Source organism: Schistosoma haematobium, chromosome ZW (assembly GCF_000699445.3).
Source record: "Schistosoma haematobium chromosome ZW, whole genome shotgun sequence".
NCBI lineage: Eukaryota > Metazoa > Platyhelminthes > Trematoda > Strigeidida > Schistosomatidae > Schistosoma > Schistosoma haematobium.
Window position 1 is genome coordinate 11,795,035 of NC_067195.1, and position 17,955 is coordinate 11,812,989.

At 31.3% G+C, this 17,955-nt stretch overlaps 1 protein-coding gene across 1 annotated transcript; it reads right to left on the reverse strand.

Moving 5' to 3' along the window:
* Positions 1 to 3,463: 3,463 nt before the first annotated feature.
* On the reverse strand, positions 3,464 to 8,077 carry MS3_00002782 (uncharacterized protein; the record flags this gene model as incomplete). The annotated part of the gene is made up of 3 exons (XM_012944626.3): positions 7,815 to 8,077; positions 5,263 to 5,421; positions 3,464 to 3,597 (listed from the first exon to the last, which is right to left on the reverse strand). The coding sequence occupies exons 1-3, from the start codon at positions 7,906 to 7,908 to the stop codon at positions 3,464 to 3,466; spliced, it is 387 nt and encodes a 128-aa protein (XP_012800080.1). The 5' UTR covers positions 7,909 to 8,077.
* Positions 8,078 to 17,955: the final 9,878 nt, after the last annotated feature.

The window sequence follows — 17,955 nt, forward strand, 5'->3', positions numbered from 1 at the left end:
TCTATTAATTGACTAATGGATTTAAAGTACTTTTTAACGTTATTAATGAAATAAATTTTTAAGAAAAATTTGATTGATGCCAAAACGTTTTCCTTATATGAGTTCATAAAATGTGGTTTATCAAAGTTCTGTCAGTGTTCACCTTTCATAGTTTTACGTAAATATCCAGTAAAGATTTAACAGTTACTCTGATTACTTCCAAAATGAACTAGTTCTTAATTTACTCATTTATGTGAAGGAATAAGTAGTTAATAAAACCTGTTCAATATATGATGTACGGTTGAGTTTACTCATAACGCTTTCGCCGTTCAACAAGTCTGTTGTGTTTAGTGATTTTGGCTATGTTTACGTTGGTCCACTGAAAACATTCTTCATATGGGAGTGTAATTCCCACCAAATATTACATTTCAAACCCTAACTTTCTTCCAGGATTTTGGACTCAACTATACTGGTAATGTTCATAAGAGACAATTGTCGATAAATCCAAACACTTGAAATAGAATTTTTAGTGAAAATTACACTTTGATTCGCAACACTCAGCCGCTAAATAAACGGAAAAATAGATAAAAACAGTGACCACTATACATTCATTGACCAATAAAAACGTTACTGGTTACCTTTGCTGTGATGCAGTGCATGTGATTACTTCGCCATTAATTTAATGACATTTTATTCCTAATTTACTATAAATATTTAATTTTTTTATAGTAAATAATCTTATTTTGATTTGTGTTTTGAGCAACAATACAATGAATCATACAAACCTATGACTTAATTACACTAGTTGATTTGATACATGTAAGCCAGTATTTATGATGCCGATTCAACTTATATTTAACATAATTTCAAAATTTGTATTTAGCTACAAATTATACCACAATATGAAATTTTTCTTAACTAATTCTTATTTTTAAAATAATAACATCATGTTTAAATTTGCTTCACTATAGTGGAGTACGTTTTAGTTATTATAATGTTTGAAATGTCAGGTTTTTCGCATTGTCAATAAATTTATTTTACCAGTTTACAGAATCCTCGTTAAACTGAGCTAGCAAAAAGATTGTTATTTGTGCATTACGTGTTGATGAGCTTAAAGGAAACTGGAGTTTTAATACTTAATAGTGTTACTTTAAATACGATTTCATATGGCATCGGGTTTCTGCTTAAGCTACTCACAACACCTACATCCAGTTCTGGATTACGACGAGAGATAGAGAAAAATAGAACAGTTTATTTCCATGCTGGAAAAAATATTGTGAACCACAACTCAATACGTTAAAATTAATAATTTTTAATAGACATTGTTTAATGGTTGAGTTTTGAATAAATTCAACTAGACAGTACTCGTAGCTGACGCGCCAATAAGTCATCACATGAATAGCATTTACAAGTTTTATAAAACTGAAACTCTCTGACTGACATATTGAACTAACTAATTGAATTATAAACCTATTCCTTCTGAACAAACGCACAACTTTATAATTAAGAAGTATGGATGAAGTCATAATTGACTTTTCCAAATGGAAAGTAATAAATTTCATATTGATGAATTAAAATAAACTTGATAACACTTTATTTGAATAATGAGTTAAATGACCTACATAAGTAGGAGATTGCTTTATTTTAATCAATATAAACATTCTAATTTTAAATGAAATTCTTAACAATTCAAAGTCTAATATTTTACAGATCATAAGAACATAATTTAAGGTTTCATATAAACTACTTGTGTTACACAGTGAGACAGTGAAATTCACTGAATATAGTCAAGGATGCAATATATTGTCTAAAGTAATTAGAAATATTTGAAGTTTAATTGATGTTAATTACATTGAATTATTCGTATAAAATTCGTTTAACAAACAGTCAATTTAAGGCATTATCACTCTGATGCATTTCACTGTGGTTATGTGAGCGTCTTATTTGAAAAAAGATAAAACTACTTATTTTTCTTCATTTTTTATGGTTTATAATTCTTCATTAATTTTACTTTTTATGTTTATATAATCGACTTTATTACCGTAAACCTTCTCCTGTGTATGTTAATGGCCTCGAAAATATTGATTTTATTTTTTATGATCATACATGGACACAGTACAGATTTGACCTACTTACCTAAACGGCTTCAGTGTATATGATGAAAAGTAATCATCTTTTTTAAATCCTTATCTCCATGAGTTAATGTAAGGTACATCCCATTTATGAGTCCGTAATTATGATATTTTACAAAGACCAAAATAAGGCATGCATTAATGAATTTGACAATGTTAAATTAATTGATACATCCCTTATTTTGGCCTTTGTAAAATATCATAATTATGGACTTATAACTGTAAAGCATGGTGATGAAGTTATTGAAAACAATTGTTCGCTTAAGTATTCTTGATTTTTGAATATTCTATGGGGATTTTTAAACTACATCCCATTTATTAAAAATAGTCTATATCCTAATTGTATTAGCATTCCACATCGTTTGATTATTTAATTAATGTTAACAAAAAGTCATTCAATCAACTGATTCAGTTCGATCAATGTGGGTTACTCTGTATTGCTCAAACCAATTACTGAATTTTATTTTTGCCAATGTCTAATTAACAAGAAATTAAGTTTGGTGTAATTGAGGATAGTATAACTCGGTGCACAATCGTATTTATATTGATGTCTTATAAATATGTGCATACTTCAAAGACGATGTTTTTATCATAAACTGATATTAGCCGGAAACCTCTTAAAATCTACGTAGAATCGATCTACTCTGAAACTCTTTAACAATTTGTACTTATGGGTAGACACTAGAATCAACTTAAAAACTATTATGTTCGTAAAGTGAAATGTCCCAGCGAATTGCATTTTCCAACTTGATTCAGTCAAGGATCAATGTTCGGTGTTATTACGTGAAACAGGTTTCCGTCACCTGACACAAACGTGTCTGAAATACATATAACAAGTTATTCAATCTGATGAATTCCCTTGAGTTCCAGAAGTCGGAATACTTTCTCTCTTTATCAGTATGATCAATCAAACTAAAGTCACTGTTGATTTCGAACTCAAATGATACTGGTAAATAGATCAGTGACCATATAAGTTGTTTATCATATCTGAACCTAAAAATAGGCTTTTTATTACGAACAGGGTTTTTACTTATTAAAAGTTCGAGATCCATATAACTATGGGAGTCAGGAGGTCAACCTGCGATATGTACAGATTTTAAAATGTCCCTATTCTTCTATATGGGAAACTCTGATAAATCATCTGTTTAATTAAAACAAATATAATTTAAAATAGTGAAAGTATTTATTTAAAAGTATATTCTGTAAGTTAAATAAATATATTCTCTGAGATAAAAATATGATTCATTGTACAAGAATATAAAGTGGTAGAATAATAAATGTTTTCATGTATTTATTAAAATTTAAGAAATGTTTACATACATAGATGCATATATATGTCAATAAATATTGTTTTAATCACTATTTGTTATCCATATTATTATAGCGATTAGTAAGCATAAGAATGTTACCCATAAAGCTGCTAATAACCAACCTAAATATCCTGGATTCATATCAATCACAACAAGTGCAATGATGAAGCATAAAACTGAAAACAAAGATAACAAATTAAATAGAAGTTTAACATTATATCATCAATATAGGGAAGTTTAAAGAAGTTGTTGAGCTTTTTTTTTACCTTATATCATTGACTAATTTTAGTTAAACTATCGAAAGCCGAGAAACACTAAACTTTTACGCTGTCCCATGAACTAAGTACAGATCGATCCAAGGAGATCGAGGTCTAGCGCATCAGCACTTAACCTATAGACCTGTGAACCAGGATGCTATGATATTCCGTTCTCGTGACGAGGGTTTAACATGTAAACATAAATTGACACACAGTGGATTACAGTCCTAACTTCAGAAAATTCACAATATTGTACGACCACAATCGATTGTTATTGAAGATATCTTTTCCTTATCACAACGTTGTTGGACTACGTGATCATGACTTCTAATTAGAACACCTGGGATTACCTTTCAAAGTTAGCTTTCAGTGGGTCCGTGATGACTGTTATCATAGAATGTTAAGGAGAATGCCAAAAAATAAATTAAGGCGGTTAAACAATGAGTAACTCAAAATGCTTTGACTTTTATAGTTTTTCATCGTGCTTGATGGTTGTTTAAAGTATTTCCATGACAATGAAATGATTTAATTTTTTGATACATGAATATTAATTTTTAATGATTAAGTGTTGGGTTTCGTTTCATTATGAACAGATCAGCAGTACAGACCTGCTGAATTGATTGCCTACCATTTTTCTATTGGTCCTCCCATTAGCGACAGTTTATAATAAAATGTGAAATGTTCTACAAAACATATTTTGGATAATATTTACAACAGCGTTTACTGTTCCATTTTTTTATTTTAAAGAGACAATGTAGTAAAATGAAATACAGTTATGCTTATTATTTCTAACTTGCATATTTCCTAGATAAAAATCCATGAAAAATGTTGATAATAGATCAAAAATGCTTTTATGATTAAAACATATATAAACCAAAGTAGTCGAAATATAATGTAACCATAAATGAGTTTAGTATCACTTTTAAATTGTCCACTAATATAACATAGATTTTTAATTTAGTCTGTTTCTTGAGATTACTGTCCATATTGTAGAAAGTAATTTAGATCACTTCGAAATAATCAACTGAATAATTATTTTTCGGTGTATTACCACTGGTTACATATCTCTTGTGGTAAACTAAGGGGACTCAGACACTCATTTTGAATTCTTTTAAATTCATAACGCTTACCCTCCGTACAACTATTTTTCGACAGATATTTTATTACTGATATCGCGTTTTGTAAAGATTATTTAATGTTATTCTTATCGCATACTGATCTAATTTAGACATTTAATGAAAATCGAGGGTGGACGTTGGTTTTATGTTAGTATAAAACCAATCAGCAGCACGCGTCCAAGACCATGCCACTATGGGATCAAACCTAGAACCTTAAATCTCGTGGCAAAAAACCAAATTTTAGACCACTAGGTCGGTACTCACTGTCGCATCCATTTGATTTAATATGATTAAATTGTTTGCATTTCCTACAGTTAGTTTATAGGAATACAATAAATATATTTATTATTCCTATAATTGGAATTACTAGATCCTCAGATTACAAAGTCGTTTAGTTTATATTTAAAACATGTTGTCCGTTTACCTGGTGAAATAATTTTTTCTTGCAAAAAACGAAAAGACTCACTTGCTAATCCCAATATTACAATTATAATAATCATAAACACCATAGTGTCATATTTGATAAATGTAATAATTACAAGTATTGCCGCTACAATTAAAAAGACAGTACCAATGATTATAAATGATAAATTGACTTTCTGTGAATTAGTCACCAAAGCATTACCTAAACAAATTTTGTTTTTGAAAAAAACATAGGGAATGAATTGATTTGAAAAGCGAAAAGAAAAAAACTAGTCATTACAAATGTATTGTTTCGATGTTAAGTTATATTTTGACAAAAGTTCATCATACAATCGTAGAAACAATGCACAAAAATGTTGAGTTATTAATTTACGACATAAGTGTCAGTGCTTATTTCGAAATAATAATTGAAATTTTGTCTACTTCTAAATGACATTCCAAATTTAAGCATAATAATTAGGTCTTCTTTTCGCAGCTGATTGTTTTCAAGGTAGTCGACACTTATCAGTAAAGGGGTTGTGGAGATTATTATCGGTTCATGATCTCAATCAAAAACTTATCAGTAAGGTGTATCTAAGATTTTGAAATAATTGATGCTAAATTAATGATCTCATTGTGTTATAATTGATAGAGTTCGGTCAGCACTAAGAAACTAGATAAAAATGATGTCAATCACTACTCTTTAATCGATCAATAATAAATTACCTATTGTTAACACTCTATATTGAATAGGTCTGTTACTTTTGGTTTTTGAAACTCTTATTGATATTGAATAGTATAAAAAACGAAATCTTACAGTTGTTGCATGATGGTATGTGGATTGGATTGTTAATGAAATATCAGCAAACATCAGTTTAGATCTAACTTATGCTTCTTGTTTCTTGATTTTCAATAGTGTCACCATGTAGCTAAATCACGCATCAATAATCATATGTTTTAGCCTGATGATATTGTGTTTGTTCCTCTTGTTTAGTTCACCATAATTTTAACAGTAACACTTTTCTATATAAATCTGATGAATCATTCTTGATTTGCGGAATTCTCAGTATGCTTTACCTCAAATCGAATGTCCAATACTCTTTATGAAATAGCTAAATAGATAGATAGATTTAATAAGCGCTTTAAAGGAATTCTTAATTTAAAGTATCTTTCATTCGGTGAAATTATTGAACTTTAGACATCACTATACAATTGTGTTGTACTAGTTTGATACTATGTATCAACGTGTATCAACAAACGCACGCTAAATAAAGGCAAAAGTTTATAAGATTGTTGGGGTTTAAATCCAGTAGTTCATTTGTTAAGCTCCTGTCAATTCGTGACAAACTGTAATAGTGTTGGTTATTTTAATCGTGATATGGTTAAAGTCAACCCTGTTACAGCGTACTGCTAATTCATATCAAATACAGTTTTTAGTGAACAGAACGATTATTCCTTGATTAAGTTGCTGAAAGAGATTTGTTAAATTCAAAACTTCTTTTCGTCATATTGTTGTAAACTAGAATTTCTTTGATAATCGGAAGATAATGAGAACCTAGTTTATTTGTCATTTGATACCATACAGCGAAATGTTTGAATGTATTGAATGTAAGAAAATAACTAAGCGAATAATAAAATAGAAATGTGAATCCAGCTAAAAATACCTTGTTATTACTTCAAATAGTAATAAAATTAGTCGTTTCATCAACCAACTGTAATCCAGTTGTGTTCATTTGAATAATAAACGTTGAATAGTAGCTTGGAGAATGTTGATTTAAACCTCTATTATAAATCAGTTTAACTTCATCCTTACAAGAGAAAAGAATCATCCTGTTTATTTTCACGACAATAAGTAAAAATGGTCTCTTCAGAAATTAAATAGATAACTGAACATTTGAAACTCCGTTGTTAGAGTTTAAGAATCATTTAGTTTTGGTTAGCTGATGGATCGCAATAGTTAGTATCAGATTTCGTTTTAATCAACGTCTTTGAAGAACAAAGAGATGTTTTTGAATTGTCAAACTTTAATTTAATGTTACTGACGAGATTAATTTTATGCTAAATAATGTAAGTGATTAAATTCCTTGTTTTTATCTTGTAATGCAAAACTGTATCATAATATGTATTGTATAAAATGGGAGATTATGTATAACAGATTATAAATATGTAGAGGTGTATAATATTAAAAATATGGTATTCAGTACTGATTCATTACTCAGTTGAATATATCTAACAGATTGACACTAAAGAACGTAATAATTCGTTAATCTGCTGAAAGTTCATTTACAAACACAAGCTTAAACTTTATACAGAAGCTCATATATCAGATTTAGGTTGAATGTTGAATACCGAACATATTGTTGATTTGTTGTTTACATAAGGAATAGCTCCGTATTTATTGGTTTCTTTTAAGAGTTAATCTATTATACATATACTATTTATCAAATAAATATTCAATTATATGAAACTATTCATTTCATTTAATTTTATTAGTAAAATAAGAAATTTATTTACTTATTTAATAAAAAGTTTTAAAAAAATAATTTAGCATTTTAACACAAATACATTTAAACTGTGCAACTTATTTTCATTCGAAAATTTGTTTAATTCACTCACCTTTCATAAATGGACTTATTGCTAATGCTATGACAGCACATACAACAGCTGTGACTATTGCAACAAGATAAATGATTTTTGCTGCAGATACCATTTTGTTTGCTTTTCGTCTGGTATGTCTGTACAATGTTCAACAAGATAATCTAGAATGTTCACTGGATTGCTTAGCGATGGGATAGGGTTTTTAATTATTTTGATGAAAATAAATCCTTTTTTCGGTTTGTAAATAAAGTACGTATTTGATACTTGCTAAATAAATATTTGTCATACAATTATATGATGTCATATATATATATATATATATATATATATATATATATATATATATATATATAATGTGTATTACCAGTCGATTTGTCAGTTACTTTTATTAAAAAAGGCATCAATAAAACTGTTATTAGAACATGAAACATCAGTAAATAATGTTGTGAAATGTATACAACTCCATTGGAGTCAACAAATACCAAATTATCAATTCATTCAAATAATTTTTGGTTTGGCAAAATACAAACATTTTTAGTAACACGAAATAAATTTACATGTTAAACTGATTATTACTATTCTTTAAAAAAATTTGATGAATAAATGTTTAAAACAGAAAAGTTGTTTGATTTGTGCATATTGGTAGGATGAACACGTAAGATTAGACCGTAATTACCGGTAGTAGCACTCATGTAACTAAAAAGAAAACATTGAGTTACTTTTTAGGTATCATTACCAAGGTTTTACTTAATAATTTTTGAATAAATTGAGCATTGGGTAGAAATTTAATAATAAATATATTTTTGTTATATCCTAATGAGTAAAAAATTTTATTTCTGACGTTTCGTGACTTAATACAAGCCACTTCTTCAGAGTAAACTAATAGCCGAATTAAATTAACACAAGTTTAAATAGTACACAAGAAACAATGAAGAATATTTTTAGTCCAATCAAAATCATATTAGGCCTGAATATGGCAATGTCTAGTTATTCTTCATCAAGGTGGATTTGTATGACCTTTCACTGTACTAATTCACCTTGACGAAGAATAACTAGACATTGCCATATTCAGGCCTAATATGATTTTGATTGGACCAAAAATATTCTTCATTATTTCTTTTGTATTATTTAAACTGGTGTTAATTTAATTCGGTTATTTATTTACTCTGAAATACAATTTTCTACTCATTAGGATATAACAAAAATATATTTATTAATCGGCCTAGATGAAGTTGTGAAGGGTCAGAAGTTTATTTTGTACTGAGTTATTACAAGTCTACCATTAACTTTATTATTAGATTACTTGTAAGGAAGTAGAGTAAACTAGATGACTATATTTGTAAAATTATATGCATATATGCATAAATATAATGTGAATCTTGAAAAGAAAATTTAATTAAGGCAGTACATATTTTTATGAAACAATCTTATGGGAATCCATGAAACTATAGAAACTTAAGTTAATATCACTAAGTACTGCGATTAGGGACGTTGTCACTAAAGTAATTAACTTAAAAATAATCTGATATTTCATTACAAATTTTTAGGGTTTGTAAGTCTATAATATAAGTTATATAATGCTAACAGCATAAAAGACTAAATCATCTCAAGGGTAAATGTACATCACCATAACTATTGTGATTGCCACTGTGATTGTATGTTATACAGTCTTCGCTAAGCCAATTGTTGCTTCATCTGTTTTAAAATTATCTGTGTTGTCATTTTCCCTCTTAATTTTAATTCATAAAATCTATAATTACCAAACGATAAATCTTATAAGTTTTTGTTAACACCATGTAATTAAAGTTTCAATCTCTCTGTTTACGATTCCCATCTTTAAATGACCTTAAACATTTTTATATTGATAATCATTGCCATACCAAATCTTTCTTATCATCAATGTCTATTATTTCATACATTATGCCACAACTCAATACAGAGAAGAGTTGTAATCAGCTAAACAAACAAAATTCATATTATTTCGCCTCATTTGTTGTCCTCAAGTAAGAATTAATAAGGTTTACTAATAAAACTAGTGATTATAATTCATGACATGGAGTAATAGGTTACTTTATGAGTTACTAACAAGCTGAGGTAACCAGGCTAACGTAAGACTGTCAGTGCCATTCTTTAGAACAATCAAAATTGATTTAAATTATTTGATGAGGAGAGCTTGGATGAAGTGAAAACCATTTTGACTAGTTTGTTTACTGATTACTGATCCTAAGGATCTGGAAATAACAACTTGTCCACTTCCATCTCTTCGAAGTCAGTTTCAGTAGAATATAAGCTGTTATCAGAACTACAGACTTCATTTCTTTATATTCAAGTCAGGTGATTTGGAACGTACGTACTAACCATTAATTAGGACACATTGATACAGATCATAGATATACATCTGGAAAAACTTGACAAGATTTATTTTGAAAAAAGTGAATTCTATAACTATAGTTCATCAAATAATCAATAAAACAGGTTGAAGCAATAGTAAATAAAGGTTTTGATTGATCAGTATTTATAATACGCTTCCAATAATGCGGGAAAATAATTTATTTCTACACCCATTTTCAGAATATTTTGATATAGTTTACAGTCCTATTTTTATAACCTTCCATAAATAAAAATAATTTTGATACACGACATTGCTCGACCATCTTCCAATGTCCTGATGGGTATTTACCCGCAACCGACATAAGTTAATCCCGCTGGTCATGATTTCACACGAGACCGAGGGTCCTTGGTTCGATATCTGCGTGTGGGGTCGTGGACTCGCAATGCTCAGGAGCCTAATACTAAGACGAAACATCCGTCCAGTGTTTACAGGTTTTCAGTGGTGTTGTTATTTGAATCTTATCATGATTTTGATAAAATCAACAATCTCCACAACACAATACTGACAAAATCTTCTTAATCATCACACGTCAAATTGTGTCTAATTCCTCCCTTAGACTCGTACTTCACTTCGAAACTACGATTAGTAATTTGAATGTAAATCGTATCAACGATTAATAACGATAATGATAGTTGCATGAATTTTGACTACTATTACAAAGAATTTTGTTTATCATATTGGTTCACACCCCTAGACCACTAGGCCAACATCATATTGGTTAAAAATGCTAAAAGGTCATCAAGATATTTAGCATTTTTCCTTGTTAAAAAATAATCATTCCGAATACACTGTAGTTTCAGTGGATAGATCACGACATAGTGACCAATATCATGTACGTTGAGTCCTACTTAACGCTGATCGTATCGTATCGATCATGTTGTTTTGTGGTATATAGTTTAAGTGATTCAACATCGCGTGCACTATTCTGAGATGTAAGGTGGTGATTGAAGGTGGTCGACAAGAAACCTTGGACCTAGGTTTCATGCTATTTGATACTTATTACCAAAATTTACTTATAATGGTGATTTTATCTCATTCGTACAGGAGGTCAGTCGCAGCTCGAGTATTCCGGTAGCTGAACCTTTAATCGTAGAGCTGAGTGACATAGAATCAAAACCGACAAGGAACATCAGTTACTTCAAAATAACAGACAAAACTCGCTGACAAGTCCCAAACAGCATGAAGTCCGGGTTCATGATTTCCAGTCAGTTACATCCAACAACTAACATATGCAGTTGTCTTCGATAACTTCCTTCAATTAAGATTACTGTTATATACTGTTCTTGTTTACGGCAGAATAAGATATAAAGCTCATGACACTCAAACGTTAGCAAATCAGAAGACGGAAAAAGCATGGGGAAGTGATTATTGGGTAATAATTAAAAATGTACGAAAAAACATGGGTGTTTATAGTTATTAGCGTTGGCTATATCGTCATTATAATTCAGCCAATCCCCAAGAAGGCATGTAATACTACCGTCCAATCGTAGCATACCACGTTGATATTCTAGAATGCTCTATAAGATTCTGATATGGTGGAATTGTGGTGGCCGGTATTCGATATAATCCTTAAACTTCGTATACAGCTCGTCTTGATAACCGTTCTATATAACGTCCCAACGGTATATTAATCAGAAGACAAATACGAAGTGTTGATTACGTTTATTACGAGACCACACACATATATCCAAATGTACAGATGCGTTAAACAAGCATAGAAGAGTTGTGCTGAAAGGCAAGCAAAGGAGCGAGAGCCATAGCAAAGCAATTTCGACACGTATGGAAGATGGCTGGGAAGCCAACTCCATTTTAATTAAGCGTTACTCAATATTTATAGGCAGACAAAATAAACTACAGACATGTGATGAATTATGGGACATGAAGTGTACACACATATACGCTCATGTGAAAACAGTCAAGGCTAATAAGCGAATAATTGACAAGGTCAAAATATGGCTCAAGTAAAATGAATAAAATAGGATGTCCGGAAGTTAGAATAAGGTATATGGGCTTGCCATCATAACTGACACTACAGAATGTCTTTGGCTTCTTTAGAGCCACTAAGGCTTCATCGTGCTTCTCGACGCCATCCCAACAATTACCCCAATGACTTTTACCATAGCCTATTTGGCTACTTGAACTTGTACCTTTCTATCCTTGATATATGTCCCTAGTTCATAGTTGTTACTATATAACCAGAGTTGTTGTGTTGTTTTAAATTCTTGGAACATTAGGGTTTTTCTGAATTCCTGAACTCTATATTCCGTTACCAAAAATGGATCATAACCATTAAAGTGCTTTCTTGCGAAGGATCCTAATCACTGAGCTCTCTTGAACATGTCGATCTGAGTTATATTTAAGAGAAATCTTTCAATCATTTATGATTTAGAATAATCTTAAGTGATCACAAAATCTAACATAAAATCAAATCATCGATGGCTGCATTAAATTGTGAAAATAGTTGTCCATCGATTTTGTATGTTGAATTAATAATATTTTCTTCATTATTTTATTATCACGACCACTACATACAGAATCATATCGATAGGTTTGATTAATTCTGATAAGTTATGGTGTCTATGATTTTGATGTTGTATGTAAAGAAATCAACTAATTAAAGTACTATGAACGAAACAACAATATCCATCGTATTAATCACAATCAGTGAAACAAATTGTTTATCCAGATATTTCAAAGGCCAGCTTTTTTCTCTCTTAGCTAACATATTGTGTTATTAAATCAAAACATGAACGACGAATTATGTTGAATTGTCTACGTTAACTCTGTAGGCGACGATACAGGTAATTGATTGTACTAGACAACAGAATCCAATTATTTGTCCGGATTTTACTTCAAAGGGTAGAAATATAAATATCGTAAAGTCCGTCAGCAGCTTTTCATCGGAATTTATTTATCAGAACAATATTTAGTATGTTTTGATAATAACCGACTCTTTGACCAAATTATTATCATTTAAATATAAAAATTGTTGTATATGATAGATAATGTTGTCAGTGAATAACATAATACCTATTGTTTAACTGATAAATAAATTTTATATATTTTTTGTTTTATATCCAGTTATATCAACGTTTATCATATTTGTTTTCGAGAAAAATGATTGTTAAGTACGTTTTGATATTAGCATTTATTACATCTTATACATGCGCAGGCAACTTATTTGTTGACTTTGTTAGGAAATACGATAGAATGATAGTTGTGGTGAATAATTGCAATTACATTAATGAAACTCGTCACCGTTGATCAGAATATTGGAAAAGAAGAACCCGTTGAACAATTTAACGGTATAAGTAAAGCGATCGGATTTACGTGTGAGGAGGAACTTGACAGCATATTACAATTTGTTCCTCTGCAATACAAAAAGAACCTGATAGGACACTGTATCGTAGAATGAAGACCATATGCTCGGTAGATACGGTCAAAGATGAAACAAAAGCATTATACACGACCCTGAAAGAAAATGGATATCCTGAGAAATTTATAAATAAAAACATAGCCAACAAAAGAGAGCATAGAGAATGTCTAACCGTGAATAAAAAGCCTCTGTATATACGCTTACAATTCAGAAGCAATGCACCTAGCGAGATGCAAAGACTGAAGTTACTGTGATGTTTGAATGAACTAATAATTCTTTTGTACTTGTTAAATGCTTGATTTCGAATTCCAAATACTGTACGTTCGTTCGTGCTTATCTAGTACTTCTTGATCCTATCACGTTATTTCTGGGATTCCTAGTTCGTACTATAATTCAGATACTCCTAATCATCATAGTTACTCAGATCAATCCAAAGAACTTTCAATGCAGGTAAACTACAGTTAATGTTTTCCACACGTCCAATGATCACTCCGAGGTTGGAAGATAAATTGCCTAGACTAGCCACCTCTTACTGTATCTATCAATTCAACTGCTCCTGTGGAGCAAGTTATATCGGCAGATGTTCTAGGAATTTATATATTCGGGCTCGTGAGCACCTCCCAGTATGGTTAAGCAAAGGTGTAGTCAAAACGGATAACAGCTTCTTTTTAGCCCATTTAATTCAGACAGGACATACAGCCAACATGAAGCAATCTTTCGCAATAATATATCGTGTTGACAGCAGTCTACCTAATTCCGTCAAGCTGAGAATCTTACAGACGGCTGAAGTAATTGCTATTCGGATCAAAAGCAAGAGCTTTGCATCCAAAAGAAATATGTTCAGCCGCTCCTTTTACCCTGGCCAACTAGTTAACGTGGTGACGTAATGTGATTAATGTCCTAAACTTATTATTGTTATCTTTACTATTATTATTACTATCGTTACTGTAAAATGTGATTGATAGACGAACCCACCAATAATAAGGGAAACGCCCACCACCACATCAACTCCTTTTGACCTTGTACGACTGTATCGCTTTATTAACCAATCACAGTTTAATGTTCATTGTAAAACAATATTGGCTTGTTGACTCATTTTTCCTATTCTCTGGCTACTGTTCGGTATGTTATTTGTCTCTGTTTTCCCTGTATTAATAGACCGTACTGTTTGTTTGTACACTAACGATGTTAATTTATGTTTTAGAAAAAGATAAATTTTATCTAGCCAAATAGCTTGCTTGTTCTGACTTTGGCTAAACCAAGACTCTGTACTCGACAGTCTAGAGATTAGCTTAGAGTTGAATCTGTGGGAAATTGCTTCCTACAGTTACCATTATTGTCATTATTATTATTATTACACTTGACAACCCTTTTGAGAAATTTATTCAGCATCCACCTCTATCTACTATATTTTACCTAATTCATATTATTCTACATATCACGTAGTTTCTGATTTTTATTCCATTATTCTCTCTCTCACCCCATGTTGACCATATTTATTCTGATTATTTACCGCACAATTTCATTTCACTTATAAACTGATTTAAGTTAACACTTCATATTAGTCAGCCCCAACATTAACGGTTTGATTTGATTTTGCATCACAAACAACTCTTGATTCACATATTACAATTATAACTGACCTACTCTGCCTTAAATCTGGCCAATTTTATAGATTATTAATTTGGATATGATATAATTGTAGAACCTGATGAGAAGTTATTGAAAAGAATATTCTTCGTTCATATACTTTTGTGTTTTAAATTACAATTCTCTGACGCTTTAGAGAACAGAAAAGAAAATGGATTATCCAGCATTAGTGCGTATAGTAAAAGTTCTTTAACAGGCCAACACAGAAGTTTATTGAGCTTTTCACCGGTTCATTACAAGAAAAACCTAGTTAAATGTTCAGCAAGTAGAGCTAAGAAGATCCGCTCAGCTGACACAGAAAATAAGGAGTTAGAGGTCATTCATAATATGTTAGTCGAATGGGTTATCTACAAGGTTTTTTGAGGAAGCATTTGCTTATAACGGGCAGAAAAGTAATGAAATCGACGGTTAATAAGAAATCTCTCTTCTTGAAGTAACAATTCAACGTAGATATAGTCACCAATGTACCAGAAAATAGAATGACTAACGTAATAGAAAGGACTTTAAACACAGCTAACTTCTGTCTATTGTTTTCTAGTCAACCTCTGATGATTCTTCAACTAAAGGAAAGTTTACTGAAATTTGCTACATCTATTTGCATCCACGAGTTCAGCTTTTACTGTGGAGGAAGATAAATCAGTCGTACAACCAGACAACAAATTAGTGAACACCTTCCAACGTGGCTGGCAAAGGGTGCGATCAAAACAATACGCAGCTCCATTCTGTCAAACGTGATGGTTAGCAGTCATGTATTACATGAAAATAGATCTTTTAATGCAATTCACCATTTACCCATAACGTTTCCTTATGGAGTTCGACCTCTTCTCTTCCAGTCAGCAGAAGCTGTGGGGATTCGAGGCAACAATCTAGGTCTTTGTGTTCATAAGTAATTTGTTACACCCTCATCTCTTCCTTGGCCGAATTAGCCTTAACAAACGATTTTATGTATCATTATTTTCCGTGCTCTTTGTTCGCTTATTTTTCCTCACCCCTTTTAAATAAATATTTCACTGTCTAACTATCTGAACACTCCTTACTACGTATTTTACTTTATTTCATGTATATTGATTGTTTAGAACTTAACACTGATGTTTTAGGACGGCAGTTGATCAGTCATTTTTGGCATATGTGGATCTTGTGCGGATTGCCTCGATATTTGATACAGAGAAGGATTGTGGATAGCAATGAAATCCAGGACATGCGTTTCGTTCCATATAGGACTGGTCAGCTGGATGTTATCAGGTAGTTTCGATAAATTCTAATGGATGTTATTATAGTGTCCATTTTTGTAAGTCTGTTACCTACTTCCTATCATAAACATCGATTCATACCTTTTTATTACTACACTTTTCATTACACCATCAACTTGTATTTCTTGCATATTATGTTTATTTATACAATACAAAATGATAGGAGGAATATGAAAAGTGTTTGGATTTTTCGTAAAAGTATTGAATTCCCCTTGTTTAATCACACTTAATTCTAGTGTGTGTTTAATGATGTCAATAGTAAAGATCAGATGATATATATATATATATATATAGTTTTGTATAATGTCATAAAAAGAGAAACCTTAGCAGCTAGAACAACTTTACCAGATGGCTAAACTTTTTCGAAATGTAAATAAAATGTTTGTGAATAACTTCAGAAGTGATGTATTTAGCGTGTCGGTGATTTGTGTTGCACAATCAATTTTGCTGCAACTAATAATTCAATCCTAATGCATAAGCTTTTCGTAAAATATAGCAGTGATTCATACAAAAAGAATTATAATTAAATTGCTATAGTTGATTTGATACACATTGTGTGGTATGAACAGTATGTTATTATTGTTTAATTTTTTCAATGTATGTTATGATTTACATATTTACTTTACTTATAAAATGTAACATTATGTCACAGTATGAAATTTTATAAAATTGGCTTTGTGATCAAACAAAGCAACACAAGAATTTCGATAGTAATGTAATTTTTAACAGTTAATCTAGTAGTCCGAACGTTCAGTACCTACTTACTTACGCCTGTTACTCCTGGTGAAGGAGCATAGGCCGCTCACCAGCATTCTCCATCTAGCCCTGTCCTGGGAAATCCTCTCCAGTTCTTATTCATCCTTTTCATATCTGATTCTAGTTCCCGACGCAATATGTTCTTTGACCTTCCTCTTTTCCTCTTCCCTTCACGATTCCAAGTCTCGTGATGCAGTTTGATGATTTCCTCAACAAGTGTCCATCGTCTTCTCCTAATTTACTCTTCAGCTGGAAGCTGGCTTGTTCACTCCCACAGAAGGCTGTTGCTGATGGTATCCAGCCAATGGATGTTGAGTATCTTGCGTAGACAACTATTTATAAATACCTGTAAATTCTTGATGATGGTTGCAGCAGTTCTCCAACTTTCAACTCCGTACAGTGGAACTGCCTTGACGTTCGTATTGAAGATTCTCACCTTGATATTGGTTGAAAGTTGTCTTGAGTTCCAAATGTTCTTTAATTGTAGGAATGTAGCCCTTGCTTTGCCAATCCTCGCCTTTATGTCTGCATCTGATTCTCCTTGTCCATCGATGATGCTTCCCAGGCACGTGAACGATTCTACATCTTCCAGAGTTTCGCCATCAGGTATGATTGGATTGGTGTTCCCCGTGTTGTATTTGAGGACCTCGGTTTTCCCCTTGTGTATGTTGGGGCCTACTGATGCAGAGACTGCTGCTACACTGGCTGTCTTCAACTGCATTTGTTCGTGTGTAT